The following is a 23,101-nucleotide window of genomic DNA, read 5'->3' as shown; positions in this document are numbered from 1 at the left end:
CGCTTGGCTCTGATTTACGATTTGTTGGTGGTCTTTCAGTAGCTTCATCCCCTTTTGTTGTTCGTTTGTCAAAGCAATCAGATTTGTTCGTATTTTTTATTTTGTTCGAGCACTGGTTAGGTTTTTTAACCTTTTCCTTTTTTGGTCCTTGTGTGATCTAGGTGACTAGTTTTTGTGTCAATGGTTATAGGAAAATGTCTTAATTATTTTATGTTTACGGTTATATTTGTAAATCTTCGTTGTAAATTTATATATTTTTAATTTTTAATAAAACTAATAATTTTCTATAAAAAAATATTCACATATAATATTTTACCTCATTAAACAGCTGATAATTTATAATATTAATGTTATTAAATATGATAATGAATTAGGTCTATTGAGTTAAATTTATTTAAAATCACTTACAATTTTAAATGTGAAATATTTAAGCATTTATGGTTAAATAGTTAAATTGACTAATTTAATATAACAAATTTAGTCATACTGTTCTTTTGATTTAATAATTGATGCCTAATTGGTAAAGTTGATGAACTTTATTAAATTGAAATTCTATTATCAAATCAAAAGAGCATAGGATTAAATTCCTATATGGATCACATTTCAAATGCGTGAAAAATACAGGGACTGGAAGAAAAGTTAGACCATTACAATTCAAAACACAGACGAGGATCCGCCACGTAGGATAAAAAGGTCCCACAAACAGCGAACGTTGGCTGTTCGAGTTTTTGAATCAAATCCACTGTTCAAAAATTATGAAAAACAAAAAAGGAAAGATTAAAGTTTTAAAAAGTAAATAAGAGTGGCGAAAATTTTAAAATGGAAATAAATACAAAATAATTATACAGTGAAAATTTATTTATAGGAGGAGGCAATGGTACGGGACACCGGGAATTACTGTTATTGTTTGTTTCAAAGATCCAAACTCTCTCTCTCTTAACCCTAAAACCCTGGCCACTCTCTAGATTTACTCCATTAATGATAATTTAATTAAAGATTAATTAATTAAAACAGACACCCCCTTCCTTAATTAATCTGCAAAACAGATTGGCTACTCTTTTTGGAATGGGTTTGTTTATAAATTTCTGTATTGAAGGTGAACCAGCTCCCAGATTCAAGGTACCCCCTTTTGCCTTTTTCTTTTTCTTTTAAAATTGTTGCTTCGTGGTTAAGTTTTGAGAGTCGATGCTTATGGGGTCTTTTTATTTTGGGTTGAATATCAATGATCTGTCTCGTTCTTTGGAAATTTCCAAGCTTTAGCTGCGTCATTGTCTCGTTTGTTCTTTTTCATTATGCATTTGAATATTTCAGGTGAAAAATGAAACTGGGTATGAATTTTTTTTTACTCAAGTACCAAAATTTGATGCTTTTTTCGTTGGAAATTGGCGTGTGGAGCTTTTCCTCTTGTTCTGTTAACAGTCTCTTAGGATCTGTTCTTTGAGGGATCAAATTTGTAGCTTTCAGCAATGTGGATTTGTGTTCATTGTTTTTTATTTTCCTTTAATTTATCTTTTGTTCCTACACTATGACAGCTCACAAGAATTTCAGGGTTATGCAAGGATGTTGAATGTAATTTAAATGTGACATGTTTTTTTTTTCCTGAATGTTTGTGCTTTTGGAATTTGGAATTTTAGTTTCAGTTTGTAAATGCTAGTTATGTACAAATGTTTAGTTTCCATTTGTGTTTGTGAAATCAGGAGTTAAAGCTATGGACCTTGAATGGTTAGCTGGATTAATGTCCACCAGTGAAGACTATTCTCTTTGTTTGGCACTTGTGTACTGTTTTTTTTCTTCCCATAAAGGTTGATTCTCGTAGATGACACGGGGTGGGATTCGAGCAAGGCTCAGGCCGAGTAATCTCTATACATTCACTTGTCTTAGGCCTAGATCTACTGAAGAGGGGGCGCATTCTTTTGAAGGGCCTGGGTACACGAGACTTGTGCACTGCAACCAACCTCTTTTGCACAAGAAAAAACCTTTTAAATATCGTTCGAATTACGTATCCACGACCAAGTATAATGTTTTAACTTTCTTACCAAAAGCTTTGTATGAACAATTCCACCGAGTTGCCAATTTGTATTTCCTTGGAGCAGCAATTGTTTCACTTTCACCCCTTTCGCCATTTTCTGCTGTGAGCATGATTGCTCCCTTGGTCTTTGTTGTAGGGCTTAGCATGGCAAAGGAAGCTTTAGAGGATTGGCGGAGGTTTATGCAAGATATAAAAGTTAATAATCGGAAGGTAAAATTTCATAAGGGGGAAGGTGTTTTCGGTAATAAGTCATGGAAGAAGCTTCGGGTTGGAGATGTGGTGAAAGTGAAGAAGGATCAGTTTTTTCCGGCAGATTTGCTGCTTCTGTCATCAAGTTACGAAGACGGAATTTGCTATGTTGAGACTATGAATTTAGATGGTGAGACAAACTTGAAGGTAAAGAGAGCTTTGGAGGTTACATTGCCTTTGAATGAGGATGTGGCTTTCAAGAACTTCACAGGAACAGTTAAATGTGAAGATCCAAACCCTAGCCTTTACACCTTTATCGGTAATTTTGAATATGATGATGAAGTTTATGCCCTGGACCCTAGCCAAATTCTTCTTAGAGACTCGAAGCTGCGTAATACAGCTTTTGTCTATGGGATCGTGATTTTCACTGGTCATGATAGCAAAGTCATGCAGAACGCTACAAAGACCCCTTCAAAAAGGAGCAAAATAGAAAGGAAAATGGATTATATAATATACGTTCTTTTCAGCATCCTCCTGGTGATCTCATTTATCAGCTCTATTGGTTTTGCAGTGAAAACAAAGTTTCAGATGCCACGCTGGTGGTATCTGCAACCTAAGAAGACGGATGATTATTATAATCCTTCAAAGCCTGTATTACCAGGGATCGCCCATCTTATAACTGCCCTCATGCTTTATGGGTATTTAATACCTATTTCGCTTTATGTTTCAATTGAGGTGGTGAAGGTTTTGCAAGCAACTTTTATTAATAAGGACAGACAAATGTATGATGAAGAAACCGGGAATCCTGCTCAAGCACGGACATCAAATTTAAATGAGGAGTTGGGCCAGGTAGATACGATCCTTTCAGATAAAACAGGCACTTTGACATGCAATCAAATGGATTTTCTCAAATGTTCCATTGCCGGTACTGCATATGGTGTGCGCCCTAGTGAAGTTGAGCTTGCTGCTGCACAGCAGATGGCGACTGACCTTGAGGATCAAGAGGTAGAAAGATCAACCGGTTTCAGGGAAATCAGCAAACAACAAGAAATTGAGCTTGAAAGTGTTGTTATTTCCAATGATGAAATGGCTCTTAAACCTCCCATAAAAGGGTTTAGCTTTGAGGACAGCCGCCTAATGGATGGGAACTGGTTGAACGAGCCTAATGCAGATGTGATCATGTTATTTTTTCGAATATTAGCAATTTGTCACACTGCTATACCTGAGCTGAATGAAGAAACCGGCAGTTATACGTATGAATCAGAGTCACCTGATGAAGGAGCCTTTCTTGTTGCAGCCAGAGAATTTGGTTTTGAGTTTTTTAAAAGAACTCAGTCAAGTGTGTTTGTCCGTGAAAGATATTCAGCTTCAGGGCAAGCAATTGACAGGTGGGGAAACCAACACACAATGTTTGTGCCCTTTGCTAATCTCTACTGAATTCCTATGTTTTAGCATCTTAATGGTCCTCTGGGGCATCTTGTAGGGAGTTCAAACTTCTAAATATGTTGGAATTTACTAGCAAAAGAAAGCGAATGACAGTAATTGTAAGGGATGAAGAGGGGCAGATCCTTCTTCTGTGTAAAGGTGCCGACAGGTTAGTCTCTCTTTTTGCCCTTTTGATCTGTTCAGTGTACTAATAGATGCTCAAGGTACCCTACACCAGTTTGTATCTTTAATGGGGTGATTTGTATTTTACTGATTTATTGTTACTCTGTTTGGTGCAGTATTATTTTTGACAGGCTATCAAAGAACGGAAGATTGTATGAGGAAGATACCACTAGGCATTTGAATGAGTATGGAGAAGGTGGATTGCGAACGTTGGCACTGGCTTATAAAAGGCTTGGGGAGTCTGAGTACTCTGCTTGGAATGATGAATTTCAGAAAGCAAGAACTTCAATTGGGGCAGATAGAGATGCAATGCTTGAAAATGTCGCAGAGATGATGGAGAGGGATTTGATTCTTGTTGGCGCTACTGCCGTGGAAGACAAATTGCAAAAGGGGGTATGTGTTATTCCGGCTTGCTTTCTCTAAGAAACTTCTTTTTTGGTTTACACTTTACATAAACCTGATTCAACTTCTCTTCATTTCAGGTACCCCATTGTATAGATAGACTTGCACAGGCTGGTCTGAAGATCTGGGTTTTGACAGGGGACAAGGTGGAAACTGCCATAAATATAGGGTCTGTCTCTTTCCATTCAATATTAGACTTTATTTTACATCTTCTAATCAGAACCTGAAATTGGATTTTTGATGGAAAGATGCTCTACGAAAGCAATTTAGTGAATGTTTCTTTTTGTGATGCAGATATGCTTGCAGTCTGCTTAGGCAAGGCATGAAGCAGATCTGTATTACAGCCAATAGTTCGGATGACAGAGAGGTATGCAATATTTCTTTTTTTGTGAAAGACAGGAATTTTTCTTCAGGAAATTGTTTTCATTGATGTCAGACACTTTTGCTTTTGTTATTGGTTAGGTAGTTAAGGAGAACATACTGTTGCAAATTACCAATGCTTCACAAATGATTAAACATGAAAAAGATCCACATGCTGCATTTGCATTGATCATTGATGGAAAGACTCTTGCATATGCCTTGGAAGATGATATGAAACAGCACTTCTTAGTCTTAGCTGTTCAGTGTGCATCTGTTGTATGCTGTCGTGTGTCTCCCAAGCAGAAGGCACTAGTAAGATATCTTTTTCCTTTCCTTCCCTTGCAGCCTGTTCTAAGCTTCTAAAGGATCAAATCAGTGATACTCCTGATGGAGGAGATCTCATCATATCTTCTATTTATTTTGTAATTTTTTTGGTGCCAGGTAACAAGATTAGTAAAAGAAGGAACTGGGAAAACCACCTTAGCTATTGGTGATGGTGCAAATGATGTTGGAATGATTAAAGAAGCTGACATTGGAGTTGGTATCAGCGGCGTGGAAGGTATGCAGGTTGGTAAACATATCTCACTCTTCTTGCTGTTGCAATATATATTTCTGTAATGCTAGTAGCAAATGAATCTTTTACATAGTTTTATATTTAAGGCTATTCATATTTACGAGTTTTGAAGAGCATAGATATGTATCTATATATATGGGAATTTGCTCGTTTGGTTCTTTTATGAACTCGTGACATATATATATATATATATATATATATATGAGCTTCATGATTCTTGTCAGCTGCTCTTCTGTTCAATTAGTAATAGATGTAAAGCTTAGCAGTTTATGCACATTCATCATCATCGCGAGAAAATTTTTGTTAGGATTCTTTGGACCATTTTCAGAAATGTTTGCATGTTAGTGATTTATGTAGCTTGTTCCCTTTTGTTCCCTTTTGCAGGCTGTAATGGCCAGTGACTTCTCCATTGCCCAATTCCGTTTCTTGGAAAGGCTTCTTGTTGTCCATGGACACTGGTGTTATAAGAGGATTGCACAGATGGTAATAAGGGATTACCTGCAATTTTCATTTCTTGCACTCTTTATGCTTGGTTGACCTCTGATTCAGTATGACTTTGATCTTCAGGTTTGCTATTTCTTCTACAAGAACATAGCATTTGGCCTCACCCTCTTCTACTTTGAGGCATTCGCAGGATTTTCTGGACAATCAGTTTACGATGACTGGTACATGTTATTGTTCAATGTTGTTCTTACATCATTGCCTGTAATCTCGCTAGGAGTTTTTGAACAAGATGTTTCTTCCGAGGTCTGCTTACAGGTAAGTCTGTGAAACAACTTTCTTATTAACAAAATTCGTCCATGCTACAAGTGACTCTAACATTCTGTATGCCTGTTTGTCTTGCAGTTTCCTGCATTATATCAGCAAGGACCTAAAAATTTGTTTTTCAACTGGTATAAGATACTCGGGTGGATGGGCAATGGTCTATATTCCTCTCTCATTATTTTCTTCCTTAATATTATCATCTTCTACGATCAAGCTTTTCGTGCCGGAGGACAGACCGCTGATATGGCTGCCTTGGGAACAACAATGTTCACTTGCATCATTTGGGCGCTCAATTGCCAGATTGCATTCTCGATGAGCCACTTCACATGGATCCAACACCTCTTCATATGGGGCAGCATCGCCATGTGGTATCTGTTTCTCTTTGTTTACGGCATGCTATCACCCACTATTTCTGGTAACGCCTACCAACTTCTAGTGGAAGCTCTCGCTCCGGCACCCATCTATTGGACGGCCACCCTCTTAGTAACCGTCGCTTGTAATCTCCCATACTTGGCCCATATATCTTACCAAAGGTGTTTCCACCCACTGGATCATCATATCATCCAAGAGATAAAGTATTACAAGAAAGACGTCGAGGATCAACGCATGTGGACTAGGGAGCGATCAAAGGCGAGGCAAAAGACCATGATTGGGTTCACAGCAAGGGTAGATGCAAAGATCAGGCAGTTAAAAGTGAAGTTGCAAAGAAAGCAACCGTCTTCCGAACTTCAGAGTCCGGCCCGTTAATCCCGTTCATCATAGCAATGTTCACTCAATCTAGTTTCTTTTTGAAGTTTAGGGTTCTTTCTTTTCCTGCCAGGTGCTGTATCACATCGAGGCCTCGTTTCAATTATCAGTTAATTATTCATTAGTTGATCACACAAATGTAAGAGCTGTGGCCTGTGAAAAAGCAGTTGGAAGATATGTTTCATCGTTGTGTAGGACTTGCCTTATATTTGGCTAGTTGAAGTAACCTCTTGTATAATGTAGAATTTTGAAAAAAAGTAGGATTTGAAGCAACTCCAAGCTTTGCCCTTGAATCCGAATGAGTATAAAGTATTATCACTAAATCAGTAGGTCCAATTAGTACTACAGTTGGATCTAACCTTCGTGGTCGGAATTACACCGGTTTGACCTCCGATCCGTTTATTTCATCCTCAAGTATATTGATTGTGAATTGTTAGGTGGTGGCAATTCGCTATGAATCTGCATTTATTTCTTTCTTGCAATGATATGGTTGCCATTAATAATATGTTGGAATATACATCAGCAGGTTGTGATGGGCTCAATTATCAGTCAAACTCAACTTCAATGGCAAGCGGGTGTAAACGAATTGAGTTTGAACGAATAAAATTGTATGGGTGTTCGTTTATTAAATGAATATAAAAATTGTGTTCATATTCGTTTATTTAGATTGATAAATGAACGATATATGAACGATTCACAATATTTCCTCAAATGGTTGTTTAGGTACACAGCAAGAAAAGGGATCATATTTGGGGTATTACCCCTAAATGTCTGGTTTTTGCTGGTAAAAGAATATTATCTCGGAGGAGATCTCAACATGACTTGGTTGCAAGTAAACTCAGAAGCTGTTGGTGACCCAATTTCCTGTATTATTAGTTGATGAGCAGGAGTACTATGCACCAGGGTTCGAACTACCGACAGATACTGTTCTTTTAATATTAGTCTGATCTTGAAAATGTTGCTCTTGATTCAATGTTTCAAATTAGCCCCATAATCCATGAACTAGGCTAATACAATCACAAAAATCAGTGACAATGTAAGAAACCAATAACAAGTTCTTTAAAAATGCATAAATTCTATCGTAACCATTTTTTCAAAAACAATTAAATTTAAAAATAATTATGACTTTATTTGAAAAATTGGCGGTTTATGAATTGATTTGAATTAAATGGAAAGGGAGTCGCCATCGACCTTTGGGTAGGTCGAATACCTAAAAATCTTCTTTTAAAACAATTTTAAGGAAAAATCGTTTTTAATACAAAAGTTTATCTATGTATACCAAAAATCTAATTTAATGGGTTCGGAAGTCGGTTACGTATGGGGAAGGATTACACCCCACAGCGCCCAAAATTGGTACTGTGTCGCTTACACTTTGTCGTAAATGGTGGAAAATATAAATCGAATATAAGATTAAAATATGATCAATTTATTAAAGATTAAATAATATGCTTCGAATTAATTGTTAGGAAACATTCCTTAATTCGAGAAGAAATAACGATATTTGCACATCATCCAATGGGAAGGCTATATCGTCTATTTCTCCTTTGTATAAAAAATATTTCCCCTCACCAATGTTATAGAAAAAAACGCAACTTGAATATAAACTAAAAATTGGCGTTTGCATAAAATAAATTGCTATTTAGAAACATGCATCACATTGTTAGACTTAAAATACAACATGAATTAATTAGCAAAATAAAATCAATTTACTTCAAGTCCACATTTTGTTCGAATGTCGTACCGGATCACACTACTTTGATCAAATAATGCTTTCCACGCCCATTCTACAAATCGTTGTTCTTGGAAAACATTCGAGTAATAACGCATAAAGAAGTAAAAATTAATAACTAAAAATAATTTACATATTTAAACATGTAAAGGAACTATAATAATAAAAATATAAATTGAAACATATACATAAATATACACATAATAAAACACAAAGGAATAAAAATTTCATACAAAGAAGGTTATAACAATTTCATAATTTATATACATACATACATACATACATGAAATTATATCGATCGATAAAACAAAGTTACAAACTTGAATTAAAATGCACATTTACAAACATGATAAATTAAAATACTAATAAAAAAATCCAATCATACATATTAAATAAGGAATAAATAGCAAAAACAGTAAATTTTAGAGGTATAAAAATAAACATATAACAAGTCATGGCTAATATACAAATATCATATAACATGAGTATTAAAACATAATAAAATTAAATTACAGACCCTATTATGTAATAATTATAGGACCAAAACATAATATAGTCAAAACATAGGGGATTAAACTAGGAATAAAATCAAAGTTATCTCCAAGTCAAAGTTAGTGACTAAAACAAAAGATTCGTAGATTTTAGGACCAGATTCAAGCACCAACGAAAATGGTATAATCTATGAGATCAGTGACTAAAATGAACTATTCTAAACATGTATTGCTGAAATATAAATGTTCTAAAACATAATGACCCGAACATAAATAAGACCAAAAACATTTAAAAGGAAACATGGACGATATTATAACATAAAATAAAATAGGAGCTCAAAGTAAAATAAAGCTAAAATTTCATTAATGACCAAAATAGAGGTTTACAAGCCATGGAGGACCTTTCTTGTAAATATCCCAAAAGTTGAAAATGCGCATCCAGCTCCTTTTAAACAGTGTCGTTCCGTGCTATGTATAAATGGCCAATTTTAAGGCCAACAAACCTGTGACACCTTCAACCTGTACCCGACCCGGATACGAATCTGAGGTATCATATTGACTTTTCAAAATGTTACTCTTATAAAATAGTTTAAAATTCCTTCATTTAAACAAAACAGTAATTACTTTACATAAACGCAATAAAAAAGATTTACAAAATCGATCGGAGCATACTTAATTCAAACTTTTGATTATATACCAACAAAATAACATAAAACAAAAGTACATACTGCTTAAATTAATTATGATATGATCTTCAACTGATCGATGTTGTCTTGTCCACTTGTCCTAACTTGAATCTCCTTATTTCCTTGAACCTACGTGTGAAACACTCACACGATAAGTCACAGACTTATTGAGGCATATATGTATAACGAAATAATAATAATACATGCATTCACACATTTTCATCATGTATAAGAATTATCACATATCCAATAAACATAATATACATTATCATGCATTTAATCAATAATAACATATCATGTTATGCAATATTGATTCATGTTATATCTTTTAATAGCTCATGGTACATTATTGAGAACTTAAGGTATATGAGTGCATTAAGGTTGTGCATAAATTTTGTCACCACAGCTCGTATAAAATGCACCGAAGTGCTGCATAGAAATGCACCGAAGTGCTGCATAGAAATGCACCAAAGTGCCACATATAATGTCCCGAAGGACCACGTAGAGTTGTCCCGAAGGACCACATAGAACCCTCGACTCTTGGCATGCCAATTGTACACTCAACTCTTGGCATGCCAATTGTACCCTCAACTCTCATATCACATAACATGGACTTAACCATTTATCACAATTCTCATGACTTATATCGCATAGGTATATAATCTCATAGTTTCTTATCACATAGTTCATGTAACACCCTCATATGGTCACTTAGACCATTATCTTATAACACATATCACATAGGTTCATATCATATATCATGTAATGCAAACAAGACATATTTACACAATACAAATCATAATCATGCTTATACTCATGCAATCATGAAAACAAAACATGAGAAACAGACTCATCGCAAGTCTAGTTTCCATATAATCATATGTCATAGTAATATGCACTCACCTTAGCCTCACTTGGTCCAATCAACTTCTATAACTCTTTAACTCTCTCTCGATCGATCTTAACTCTTTGACTGTTTCAGAACTTGTTTATGTTTAATATCTACATAAATGTAAATTCAATGCGAATATCAGAATTCTAAACATTATAAATCGATCATCAATAACCTAAGCTAAAAGGGATACTTAATTCACATTTTCACTTTGAGTAGTATCGGCACCCAAGGTACAGTACAAATACTTCCTTTACTGTGGTATCGATACCCTTTCCCGATTCTGGAATTCCATTTCTAAAATGGTATCGATACTAGCATAATGGTATCAGTACCATTGGTATCGACACTACCCTTTCGGTATTGATACTCCTTGAACAATTTATCAACTGGTCCCTCTCCCATTTTTACATTTCCCTAATCTCTATTCTTTTTAGAGAGAGGAAAATCCTATAAAAAGCCTATTATCCTCAACCCTCACGGCGGCCGAGAGCCACGAAGCCCCAAAATAGGTCGTCAACCACTATACCCCTCATATCGGTGGCCTAAATAAACCCTATATGCCACCACTCTAACCCCAAAAGAAGGCCTTACAACCCCTAAAGAATAAACAAATTTTCCTCTCTTTTTGGCCACGAATCGACCCTTCAACCGAAGGCCCATCAAATCAAAGCTCTGACGAGGGCTCTAGAGAGTAAACTCTTCCCCTCTCCCCTTTTCCCTCTGATATCCCTTTTTTATTTCCCCCCTTGGTGTTTTTTTTTTCGAATACCCCTTTCCCTTTTCTCTGTCTTCTCCTTTGTAGAGTGATGTCCTTCTGTTTTATGGCTACCTTAGGTAGATATGATGAGATGGGTCTCTGATTTAGTAGTTGAAATCTTAGATTTTTGGGATATAGGGTTGATTTTCTGACTTTGGTTGTTGTTGGCTCACTGTAGATAATGATTTGAGTGATTTTCTAATTCCTATGGATGACGACAGCGGCGGGATGCGACTGAGGAGGCTCCAGTGAAGCTCACACGCGTTTGGAAGTTTAAAAGTCGATGAGGGACGATCCACCTTCCTTCGGTAGCAACTAATGACTTATCCTTTGATTTAGGATTTTGAAACTCTAGTTTGAACGGGTCGGATCCGGGTCCTATAACTGGGTCTACGATGAGAAATTAGGTTCTGGATATGGTCTTGGTGGGATTGTAATGTAATTGGGCTCTATGTAACTTGGGCTTCAACCGGGCCTGCAAAATATATAATTAAAATAATAATAATAATAATAATAATATATTTTTTTAAGACATGGACAAAAACGGGTGTCTACAAATTCATAATGTGTTGAATTTTACTGAAGACCTCATAGTAGAAACTGAACCAAGAAAACCAATGTTCACATTTCATAGTTTATGAAAATATCATATTCAAGCTTCTTACATATGAGGCAAAGTTTCCCCTAAATCTCAAGTTTTTCATCCTTCATTCACCAACATAGTAAAGCACAAACCTCACAAAACACAAAAAAGGAAGAAAAAGAAAAGAAAAAGAAACCAAGAGATTGTGCATGGCCATGGATCACTGCCAGCCATAGACAACTTGGGTACAAGTGTCCTTGATCCACCTGAAACTCTTCCTCAAAGACCCTTTCATCCTGCCTTCAACCGCATAAACCTTATAGCTAGCAACCCTTTTCTTCCTCTGCATCTCAGGATCAGTAAAGCTCCAGCTTTTTGAAGAAGACCCAGATGAGCTTTTGTTCTTAATCTTAATCTCCTTCCCAAGCTGGTTTTGTTGAGCAGAACTTGCACTGTAAGACCTCAGGTCTAGCATGTTCCTTGGCCCTCCATTGTAGCTTTCCATTTGCATTTCTATACCATCCTTGCATGATTTGGATCTAAACTTCTCCATCAAAATAAATAGAAGAAAATTGTATGAAATTGTAACAAAGAGTGTTCTAGGATGAAAGGTATAGCAGTAGAGGAAATAAATGTGTAGCTGTTGATTATTGTGAAGGGATAACATGCGACATTTTCTTCTTAAAGAATCACAACACTATAAGACAGTTGAGGTTGCACATTATGGGGCAGCTAAAGCTAACTTTGAACGTGCATTGATGGGTATTTGCCACGTGGAATGGTTAATGTTTGACTAGGTGAATTAAATGGAAAAAAACCACCTGTCTAGACTTTTACAGCATTTGGACTGTTTAATGATTGCTGTCGTGGGGTCCAATCTACAGAACTGAGAATTCATTAATTGTTTGCAAGAATTAAAGTATGATTCCATGGTTGTATGGGTTAAAATAGTAATTTCCAAGCTTAGGTGAAGAACTAACAGAGAATAAGGGTCCGGTTGGTTTTAAAGAATATAGACCGTTTTCGTTTTCATTTTCATTTTCTTAAAAAATAGAAAATATTAAAAAAAACGTGTTTGGTGGTAAAATTATAAAATGATTTCTAGAAAATGAAAACAAAAATAAGTGAAAATTTAAAAACATATCAAAGATGTTTTCAATGTTTTCTTGGAAAACTGTTTTCAAAATTTTAAAAATATTTTCAAAATTCATAAAGTAAAAAAAAAAATTATGAATTTCATGTTTTAACTTAGGGTCTGTTTATTTTTGGAATTGGTTTTCCTTAATTCCCGTGTTTGGTTCCCGTAAAAGCATTTGGTCAATGTAAAATCAATTACAGTCAATAGTCAACGTAAAAGAAGCTCGTTTAGCCCGTAAAACAACTTACCATGGAAAAATCATGAATTCATTTTACAAACCAATTGCCTCCCATTTTTCTTTACCTTTGATCTCCTTCATTCTCTTATCAACTATCATCATCTTCTTCTCACCATCAACAAAATCAGCATATTTTTTCTAGCAAAATCAAGGGAGGAGCTCTAGGATTCCAATGTAATATTTCGAATCCCTAATGCTCTTCCTCCCCTTTTGCTTTTCTCTTTGATTTCCAAGGGTAAATCTCTTTAAAAGTATCAATCGCGCTGTCATTTTTCCTCTTGTAGTTTTTTGTAGTTACAATATTCTTAGTTGTGTTTTGGATCTAATAGTTGTTTCTTGGGGGTAACAGTAGGCGTGTAAGATGGAATGAGGAAAATCTGGGGGAAATTGAAGTGAATAAACCAGTAAGATAGAAAATAACAGAACCCAAGACGTCGTACCACCCCATTATTGACGATGATGATGGTATCTAACTTTCATAATGCGTTTCCTCTTGCATATACCTATATTTTTATGTGTGGATATGTCTGTGAATTTAGAAAATGGTGTTGTTGTAGTTTTGTTTTCACTTTATTTGTACTTTGGTTAGAGCATTATTCTTTAAATTTGATTACATTTTATCACCTTACTAATCTGGATCTTGGTTTGGATCTTTGTCTCCCAGAGGACGTAGTTTCAATGATTGTGTCAGATGCTGAGGAATTATGCTCTGCTTTGAAAGATGTGGCTTCCTCGAGTAGAAAAACAACAGGGCAATCTAGTGGCTGGTCATCTTCTGACGATGAGGCTGATCCTATGGATCATGAAGATGAAGGTTTGTTGACCATTGCTTTTAATTAAATTGTCTTTTCCCATAGCATATGGAAAAGTGTTTTTATTTTTCGTAAGTTGGTTAGCATTTCTAATGACTGGTTTATCTTTCATGAGATTACAATTTAGCAAAAATCCTTTTGGTGTGAACGTTACAAAGTTTGCTCTAGTAGACAACCTTTTGATGGTTAAAGCTTCCTTGTTGTCCAAGTGATTTTTTTTTCATCAAGCACTTTTCTTTTCGGAGGGAGGGAGATTGGTTGTTTAAATGGTCAGGAATCACCTGCATTTGTTTGTTTAAAAGATTGATGATGAACATTATCCTTGAAAGGCTTATAGATTTCTAAACTTCTAGTTTAAATTAGCTTGGAATGTTCCATCATTTTCTTGTGCCATTTTCTCTAGGTTCCAGTCATCTGTATGAACCTCTTGGTGGTTTTCTCTGATTGAAAATAAAACAGGAAAAAATCACATTTTAATTAATAAATTTACCCCATTCCAGAACATTGATGAAGATGGCCAAATAAAAGTGATGAAGGTTCAACACCGTTCATTGGCCTTCCTCATCCCAATCTATCTTACCTCTTTTAGTTCATCAATTGTTTAAAATTTATTTCCTGTGTTAAATCTCTGTTTGATGGTTTGTCTGTTCTACTTTCTTCTCTTCTGAAACAGATCGAAATGGTAGGAGTTTCAAGGAGCAAAGAAAAGCACACTATGATGAGTATTTGAAAATCAAGGAATTGAGATGTACTATTGTTGTTTTAAAAATGATGTAATTTTAATTTTATACTTTGATAATATATTTTAATACATTATCAACATTATATTAATTAAACCTATATTAATTATGAGTTAAAATTTAATTTAAAAAATGCTAATAGATAAAGTATAATGAATACTTCAAACTTAAAATTATGTATTTATAACACAATCAACATAATTAGTATATTTTCTACAAATTTAATTTCATGTACTTACACAAATAAAATATTTCATTTCAAAATTTTATAAAATACAATTTTATAAACAACTTAAAAAATTAAAATGTAAATAACAAGAAAAATATATACATTTTACAAAAATCAGATTTCGTAAATTGTTTTCAGGAAAATTAACCAAACAGTGTAAAATATTTTACAATGCAGCATCCAAACAATATAATTGGTTTTCTGGAATTGGTTTTCCAGAAATGTAATTGGTTTTTTGGAAAATCAATTACAGCAAAACAAACAGACCCTTATCAGAGGAAAAAAATTCTTGTTTATCTTTATAATTAATCAAAAGAATATAATGCTTTGCAAAACCTAAAGCTTCAATAACAAAATAGACTTTGGAAGCTTTAAACTTGTGTTCCTCTCGTCACTTACAACTCATACTTTGAGGATTTTTCTGCAACACCAATGTTTATTTCTATTTTGTTAACATTTATTATATAATTGGAGGATCTTTCCACAATTCTTATTTAAGGTAATGTTCTTCTCAAAAAGCTTTATATGTTGTAAGTGTTATAGTCATATTAAACTTTTAAACAATGATCAAATTCATGTATAACTGTTATTTCATATCGAAAGTAATTAATATCTTTCAGGGTCACCATCACTTGATTTTTAAAAAAGAGAGAGATTTTATTGCTGTTAATTGTTCTTTACATTCGAATGGAATTAATATTTTTATATACCTACTTTTTAATTTAATATACGAGTTAAAGTTCTAATAATATCTTTCAATTTAATTTACATTTAATTATTTTACTTTAGCATTTAATTATTTTACTTTAGTACTAATTCAAATCCTAATAAAAATATTTTTCTTTAATTACGTTTTAACCTCTTCTTTTAGTATTTAAATATCAAGCTCGTAAACTAAAAGGTAATTGCTGATCTGAAGGTTTTATATTTAAGTAACTTCATATGAATTTTATTATAATGTCACAAACTGTTGAAATGGCTCAAATTAGAAAAGAAATTGTTACATCATTATGAATTGATTATGGACATGATTAAAAATGTAAAACAAATATAATCATGAAATGATAATAATTATTTCTTTTGAATCACTTTTAACTATTATTTTTTATGACAAATATTATAATTATTTATTTCAAAACTTTCATTTATTTAATCATATTATATTATTATTATTTTATTTTTCTAATATTTATATCATACTTTAATTATTTAATAATTAATTAATTAATTAGTTTATTTTAAAATTTTGAGTACTAAACGCATTTTCACTATTTCCATTTTTGAAAACAAGTTTTTATTTTTATTAACCAAACATATTTTCTTTTTTTGGAAAACTGAAAATGAAAACTATTTTCTGAAAATAAAAATAGAAAATAAAAGCAAAATATTTTTTAGAACCCCTAAGGATTTCATAATTTTCATAAAGATATAATTAAAAGAAAAGACATACGAGTCAAAATAAACCCTACCTGTTGCATAAAAACTTGAAATAACATACAAAGCCCACCACAAAGAAGTGGGCAAAACTGGCCAATCTTTATGGAGCTATTGTGCAGAACCCATGCAACTAAATGGTCAGATAAGTTTAAGAACAGTAACTTAAGACGCTACATACCAATAAGAACAAGGGCAAGTTAAATAGGACTTGCCAAAACAACATAACCACCTTGCCTCAACAACAATCTTCAAAAAGGATAAGGTCTTCCTTCAAAGGAGATCCGCGACGTTCGACGGAAGTTCCTCGATGATCACGTTGTAAAATTTCTGGATGTCAAACAACATTCTCTCATCATCGGTAGTCACAAAGTTGATGGCCACACCTTTTCTTCCGAACCTCCCACTTCGACCAATACGATGGAGATAATTTTCTGGTTGAGTCGGCAGATCATAGTTTATTACTAGAGAGACTTGCTGCACATCGATACCACGAGCCAAGAGATCAGTGGTGATGAGGACACGAGATGAACCAGAGCGGAATTCACGCATGATGATGTCACGGGTATTCTGGTCCATGTCTCCATGGGTGGCAGATACGGTGTGGTCACGACTTCGCATCTTGTCGGTTAGCCAGTCGACCTTTCGCCTTGTGTTTACGAAAATGACACTCTGGGTAATGGCCAGGGTCTCATAGAGATCACAGAGAGTTTCAAGCTTCCACTCTTCCTTCTCAACATTCACATAGAACTGCTTGATACCCTCCAGGGTTAATTCGTCACGCTTAACCAAAATTCTCACAGGTTTATTCATGAATTTTCTAGTAATCTCAAGGGCTTCCGGTGGCATTGTGGCAGAAAATACTCCAACCTGAATCTTGGCAGGAAGCAACTGGAAGATATCATAGATCTGAAAGACATACAAACATTATTAGAGGAAAAAAAGCTCGAAACCTAATCTCTCAAAATTGGAATCATTCAAAAGGGAAGATAACATGATGAAATAACTAGCCTGGTCCTTGAAACCACGAGAAAGCATCTCATCAGCCTCATCCAAGACAAACATCTTAATGTAATCTGGACGAAGTGACTGCCTTCTCAACATGTCAAATACACGACCAGGTGTTCCCACAACAACATGAACACCACTTTGGAGAATGCGCTGATCCTCCCGAACACTTGTCCCGCCAACACAAGCATGGACCTTAACACCAAGGTAATCACCAAGTGCTCGCATCACTTTCTCAATCTGTTGGGCCAACTCTCTAGTGGGTGCCAAAACCAGAGCCTGGCATTGGACCACAGCATAGTCAAGTTGCTGTAGAATTCCAGAGCAGAAAGTCGCAGTCTTCCCAGTTCCAGATTGTGCCTGCTGAATAACATCAAGACCCTTGCAGAATGGAACAATTCCTCTTTGCTGGATAGCAGAAGGCTTCTCAAAACCTACGAAAGTAGTTTGGACAAGGGAATACAGATTCAACATAAATTAGCAACAAAACAATAAAACATATAATAATATTATCTTACTCCGAATAAATGGCATTGATACTAGAAGAATTTATAGAATCAGCGTACTACATACCATATGCATAGATACCCCTCAGAAGGTTTTCTTGGAGTCCCATTGCATCAAAACTATCATAAACTTCATCATAACTAGTGAAGAAATCATCTCCATCAGTCTGAAGCCTGTAAGTTTTGAACAAATAAGCATAAGCAAATGGTAAAGCAAAGAGCATTATACACATTTATAAAATAAAAACAAATAAGATAAACAAAGAGAAAAGCATGTGTGATCTGCAAACAAGAGAACTTACAATTCAGTCATTTTCTGGTCATATTGACGAGCATCAAATTGGGATCCTTCTGGTGCTAAACCTGCCATGACTGCAGAGGAAAGAAAGAATCAAGCTATTAAGCATAGTTTGAAAAATTAAAGTATTCAGTTTATAAATATAACAGGAAAGTGATTAACAAATTAAGATGTTGCCTACTATACAAGCACCAAAAGATATATTCTTAATGTTGAAAATGTTGAACAGAATTAAGGTTTATAACATTCCATATTAAAAAGGATGTAAAAGAAGAGCCAACCTTGCACTCCATGGCAAGTGGAGCACAAGCATTAACTTCAGATCTAAAATCTGGAGAAGATACAAAGAGACAGATGGCTATCTGATACTTTGATCACAGATTCTGTATCAGACGTCACATTGCCCACCTCCCCAATATTCCACCCAAGGTCAGGCACTTAAAAAGCAAACTCTGTTAACACATTCTTATCACTCTTCAGTTAATTAAGGCCAATGCCTTTTCCATATTGAGAATTATGAAAAAGAAGAGCCAAACTTGAACTCCAAGAGAAGCAGAGCACAAGCATTAACTTCTGATCTAATATCTGGAGAAGATACAATAAGGAAGATGGTTATCTGATATTTTGATTGCAATCCTCTGTCAGACACCACATTTCCCACTTCTCCAATCCACATTCTTATTTCTCTTCCGTAAATTAAGGTCAATGCCTTTTCCATATTGAGAATTATGTAAAAGAAGAGCCAAACTTGCACTCCATGAGAAGCAGAGCACAAGCATTAACTTCTGAATTAATATCTGGAGAAGATACGATGGGGGAGATGGTTATCTGATATTTTGATTGCAATCCTCTATCAGACACCACATTTCCCACTTCTCCAATCCACATTCTTATTTCTCTTCCATAAATTAAGGTCAATGTCTTTTCCATATTGAGAATTATGTAAAATAAGAGCCAAACTTGAACTCCATGAGAAGCAGAGCACAAGCATTAACTTCCGATTTAATATCTGGAGAAGATACAAAGAGGGTGATGGCTATCTGATATTTTGACCACAATTCTCTATCAGACGCCACATTTCCCACTTCTCCAATCCACTTTCTAATCACTCTTAAGTAAATTAAGGCCAATGCCTTTCCCATATTGAGAATTATGTAAAAGAAGAGCCAAACTTGAACTCCATGAGAAGTAGAGCACAAGCATTAATTTCTGATTTAATATCAGGAGAAGATACAAAGAGGGAGATGGCTATCTGACATTTTGATCACAATCCTCATTCAGACGCCACATTTCCCACTTCTCCAATCCATCCAGGGCCACGCACTAAAAATATTTTTTTAAGACTTTATTATCACCAAATCTTCAAAGATTTTCAACACACGAAACATACTGAAGACACTTTTGGGAAACACAAAACATCAATTGTTAGACGATTATTCATCCGTTCTGATATTAATACAGGTTTAATTTAATTAAACAAGCACTAACTTAGCATACCTGAAGGTTTTGTACAGAAAACTGTGTAGATAATCCTAATGTCAGGCAACATACTCTAATCAACTCAAAAAATGGCATTACATACAGATTTCAGCTCAAACCAGGAATAGCATACTTGTAATTATAGGCCTTAAATTGAACTATAATCAAACACATCCAATAGTAATGTGTTTCCTTTAACAAGTTGCAATAATTAGTAGTGAAGAGAATAACCACCACGCTTCTCACTCAACTGATTTTAAAATTTCAACCCGAGTTGCAAATTTCAATACATATAATTAAGATCTACTTGCATCCCTCTTCTCTAAAGAACATAATCTGGATTGCTACAAACTTCCCAAAACCCTACCATTTGAAACATACTAAAATACAAACAGAAAGAACCCCTTTTATCCCTTCGTTTCCTATTAAAAAAAAGCAACAGTTTTTGATAAACAAATACGGCAAGGTTAGTCTAATTGAGCTTCAAACTGATTAATCTCTCAAATCTTAAACTAAAAAAATAATTAAACAAATAGAAAAAAAAAACCCAATAATTATGGACATGAACTGATAAATATCAAACCCATAAAACCCAGAAAGCATAACCAGGAAACAGATCAAATCCAGATCCCATACAGTAAAACCAATCCAATAAACAGCAAACCCATCAAAACATAGATTCAACATGAAATCAATAAAACACAAACACTCAAACGAAAAGCCAGCAAAAATAAGAAGAGGGAGATGGAAAAGGAGCAACCTTGACACAGATGAAGAGAGTAAAAAGAGCAAAGGGGAAGACTTTTGGAAGCTGTTTTGATTGAGAATCAGATACTCCTCGGATCTGCGCCGTGGAGTTGAAGAAAGACAGAGAGAGGGCAAAATAACAAGGACACAACAAATCTAAAGTACTAGGAATTGGATTCGCTTTTAGGTTTTTATATTCAAGTGCGTTTGATTATTAGTCGGAATAAAAGATTATAAGAGAATAGGATTATTAAGAATGTTATATTTTGTGTTTGGTTGGTTCCCGTAAGATTATTAGTGGGAATAAAAGATTATCAGATAATAGGATTACTGAGAATGTTATATTTTGTGTTTGGTTGGTTTAGCAGGAATGTAAGATTATCGTATTTGGTTAAAGGAATAAAGATTATTGGAATATATATTTAACCAAATTGTCCTTATTATATATTTTTATAATATTACAAATTGTAAAATATTTATATATTTTCTTTAAAAAATTAAATTCATAATATTTATATTTTTTTACAAAATTAAAAATATAAAAAAGGTTTAATGAAAGGGTAAATTTTTTTAACCCCTGAACATCATATAAAATTTTAATTATAGATTTTTTTTTGTAAATCTAAAATAATTTAAGGATAAATTTGTAATTTAACCTTCATAGAATTTTTATTATTCAATGACATAATAATGATATTTTTGAAAAAAATAATAATTTAAGGATATTTTAGTCCAAAACACCGGTAATGTTACAATACCTAAGGGAGGGAGGTAATGACATTTCCGGTAATATACCCCAAAAAATCTATTATTGGTAATAAAACATTACCGGTAATGAGATTTCCGGCCAACCAAACATGGGAATGTGGGATTCTTATCCCATGGGAATCCCACAATCCTTGAACCAACCCCCTATGGGTGTAAAAAATTGACCCGACATGTAAAACTGACCCGACATGTAAAACTGACCCAACATGTAAAACTGATTGAAATTGACTTGAGTTAAAACTGTTTTTGATATGAGCTGTGACGATTCGAAACCGACTTGAGTCGGAACTGGTGTTGAACTGAACCCGAATTGGACTTGGAAATTGTGGATCTGAACATGACTTGCATCCGACTTGAGAACGACCTGAACCCGAATTGAACCGAAAATATTATATTTGAACCCGAACCCAAGATTGACCTGGTAAATAACTGGTATTACCCGACCTGTTTTCAACCTGACCTGTTTTTAAACTGACATGTTTTTAACCTAACCTGTAAATGATCCGACTTGTTAATGACTTGATCTGATATTTACCTAACTTATATATTACCATAGACGAAATTATAAGATTTTAATAAAATTATGAGTTTTTAGTTTATGATGTAATTAAAAAATTAATATGATTACTTTTTAAATATTATAATAAAATATTTATTATGATAATTAAATTAATAAATAGACCTATTATATAAAATTATTTAATAAAATAATAAAATTATCTAAATGTAAATTAGATAAAAACATGATTAATAATGAAAAGGAAAATTAATATAGTTTAATTTATATAAATTATATAGTTTAATTTATATAAAGAAAAAAATAATATTAATAATGAAAGTATTTATTATGTAATATATATTAACGTTTTACATTAATAATACAAATAATTTTGGCAATACATTAGTTTACATAGGCCCAATGCATAAGTCTACTCTTTTATTACAAATATATATGCATTAGTACTAGTCCATTTACATTAGAGTTTATGATTTATTGTTTATTGTTTATGGTTTAAAGTTTAGGGTTTAGGGTTTCTATAAACTATATACTTTATTATTTTATATAGTTTATGCATAGTATTTCTATAAACTATATAAGTAATTTACTTTATATAGTTTTTATATATATATATACTATACATGGTTTATGCATACATATTATATAAAATTATTTAATAAAATTATTAAAATGTAAATTATATAAAACATGATTAATTAGTTGTTAAATAATTAATATGTCACATTGCATATTATATGGTTCATAAATAGTAGTACATGTCATTAATTTCATTTGCATAATTAGTATTTTAGTTGCATGTTAGGTTAATTCACATTAATATACCATTTATTTTGTTGTTATGAATAAGTAATAATGAAACCAAAAAATAAGTTCATTTGCAATAGTGCTAGTCCATTTACATTAGTTTACATAGGCCCAATACATAAGCCCACTATTTTACTACAAATATATATGCATTAGTGCTAATCTATTTATATTAGGGTTTAGTGTTTAACATTTATTGTAACATCCCAAATCAGGGTCAGTGACTAAATTGTAAATTTTAAAAATTATGTGCTCGATTTCGAAACAAGTTAAAAGTTCAAGGACTTAATTGAGAATGTTATTTAAGAGGATTATCTGCTAAATATGAAAAGAGTGGAAGGGTATTATGGTCTTTTTCCTTTAAAAGATATTTTTCCCCTTTTATAAGAGTGAAAAACGTGGGAAGAGAGCTATCTGGAAGCTTTCTTCTTCTTGCTTTCTCTTCTTTACGTGGGGCTTAGCTACAATAGGTAAGTTGGGTTTTTATAATTATTTACTTTAAATATTAAGTGGATTTTGATTCTTTGGGTATTAAATAAGCTTAAGGAAAGCTTATATGGGATTT

At 33.6% G+C, this 23,101-nt stretch overlaps 3 protein-coding genes, 2 long non-coding RNA genes, 2 other non-coding genes and 3 pseudogenes across 9 annotated transcripts; 3 read left to right on the top strand and 7 right to left on the bottom strand.

Annotated features, from left to right (window-relative positions):
* Positions 1–893: 893 nt before the first annotated feature.
* Positions 894–6,890, top strand: LOC120179708 (probable phospholipid-transporting ATPase 4). 3 transcript variants are annotated; one of them, XM_039185235.1, is made up of 11 exons: positions 894–1,119; positions 1,698–3,606; positions 3,702–3,812; positions 3,943–4,219; positions 4,309–4,397; positions 4,523–4,595; positions 4,691–4,900; positions 5,030–5,155; positions 5,547–5,645; positions 5,730–5,921; positions 6,009–6,889. In XM_039185235.1, the coding sequence occupies exons 2-11, from the start codon at positions 1,817–1,819 to the stop codon at positions 6,672–6,674; spliced, it is 3,633 nt and encodes a 1,210-aa protein (XP_039041166.1). In that variant the 5' UTR covers positions 894–1,119; positions 1,698–1,816; the 3' UTR covers positions 6,675–6,889. The 3 variants fall into 3 exon arrangements, with proteins under 3 accessions (XP_039041166.1, XP_039041165.1, XP_039041167.1); XM_039185236.1 differs by lacking the exon at positions 894–1,119 and having other exon boundaries at positions 1,905–2,046; positions 2,166–3,606; positions 6,009–6,884; XM_039185234.1 differs by lacking the exon at positions 894–1,119 and having other exon boundaries at positions 1,817–3,606; positions 6,009–6,890.
* A 5,027-nt stretch (positions 6,891–11,917) lies between these two features.
* Positions 11,918–12,333, bottom strand: LOC120179692. Its single transcript, XM_039185225.1, has one exon. It carries the CDS (start codon positions 12,324–12,326, stop codon positions 12,036–12,038), a length of 291 nt encoding a protein of 96 aa, XP_039041156.1. The 5' UTR covers positions 12,327–12,333; the 3' UTR covers positions 11,918–12,035.
* A 145-nt stretch (positions 12,334–12,478) lies between these two features.
* Positions 12,479–22,770, top strand: LOC120179621. The gene is made up of 3 exons (XR_005521630.1): positions 12,479–12,602; positions 18,448–18,454; positions 22,758–22,770. It is a non-coding gene; the product is annotated as an uncharacterized LOC120179621 (long non-coding RNA).
* Positions 13,882–14,750, top strand: LOC120179620. The gene is made up of 2 exons (XR_005521629.1): positions 13,882–14,005; positions 14,677–14,750. It is a non-coding gene; the product is annotated as an uncharacterized LOC120179620 (long non-coding RNA).
* LOC120179619 (eukaryotic initiation factor 4A-14) lies at positions 16,426–20,632 on the bottom strand. Its single transcript, XM_039185181.1, has 5 exons — positions 20,458–20,632; positions 18,223–18,292; positions 17,988–18,094; positions 17,418–17,848; positions 16,426–17,315 (listed from the first exon to the last, which is right to left on the bottom strand). Exons 2-5 carry the CDS (start codon positions 18,288–18,290, stop codon positions 16,680–16,682), a joined length of 1,242 nt encoding a protein of 413 aa, XP_039041112.1. The 5' UTR covers positions 18,291–18,292; positions 20,458–20,632; the 3' UTR covers positions 16,426–16,679.
* Positions 18,479–18,589, bottom strand: LOC120179724 (annotated as a pseudogene).
* Positions 18,733–18,843, bottom strand: LOC120179728 (annotated as a pseudogene).
* On the bottom strand, positions 18,945–19,055 carry LOC120179727 (annotated as a pseudogene).
* On the bottom strand, positions 19,157–19,259 carry LOC120179729. The gene has a single exon (XR_005521639.1). It is a non-coding gene; the product is annotated as a small nucleolar RNA snoR98 (small nucleolar RNA).
* LOC120179726 lies at positions 19,369–19,471 on the bottom strand. The gene has a single exon (XR_005521638.1). It is a non-coding gene; the product is annotated as a small nucleolar RNA snoR98 (small nucleolar RNA).
* Positions 22,771–23,101: the final 331 nt, after the last annotated feature.

The sequence above is a fragment of the Hibiscus syriacus genome, unplaced genomic scaffold, assembly GCF_006381635.1.
Source record: "Hibiscus syriacus cultivar Baekdansim isolate YM2019G1 unplaced genomic scaffold, ASM638163v2 tig00112443_pilon, whole genome shotgun sequence".
In the NCBI taxonomy this organism is placed as follows: Eukaryota; Viridiplantae; Streptophyta; class Magnoliopsida; order Malvales; family Malvaceae; genus Hibiscus; species Hibiscus syriacus.
Note: the sequence above shows the minus strand (reverse complement) of the source record. Positions and strands in the feature narration are given on the sequence as shown.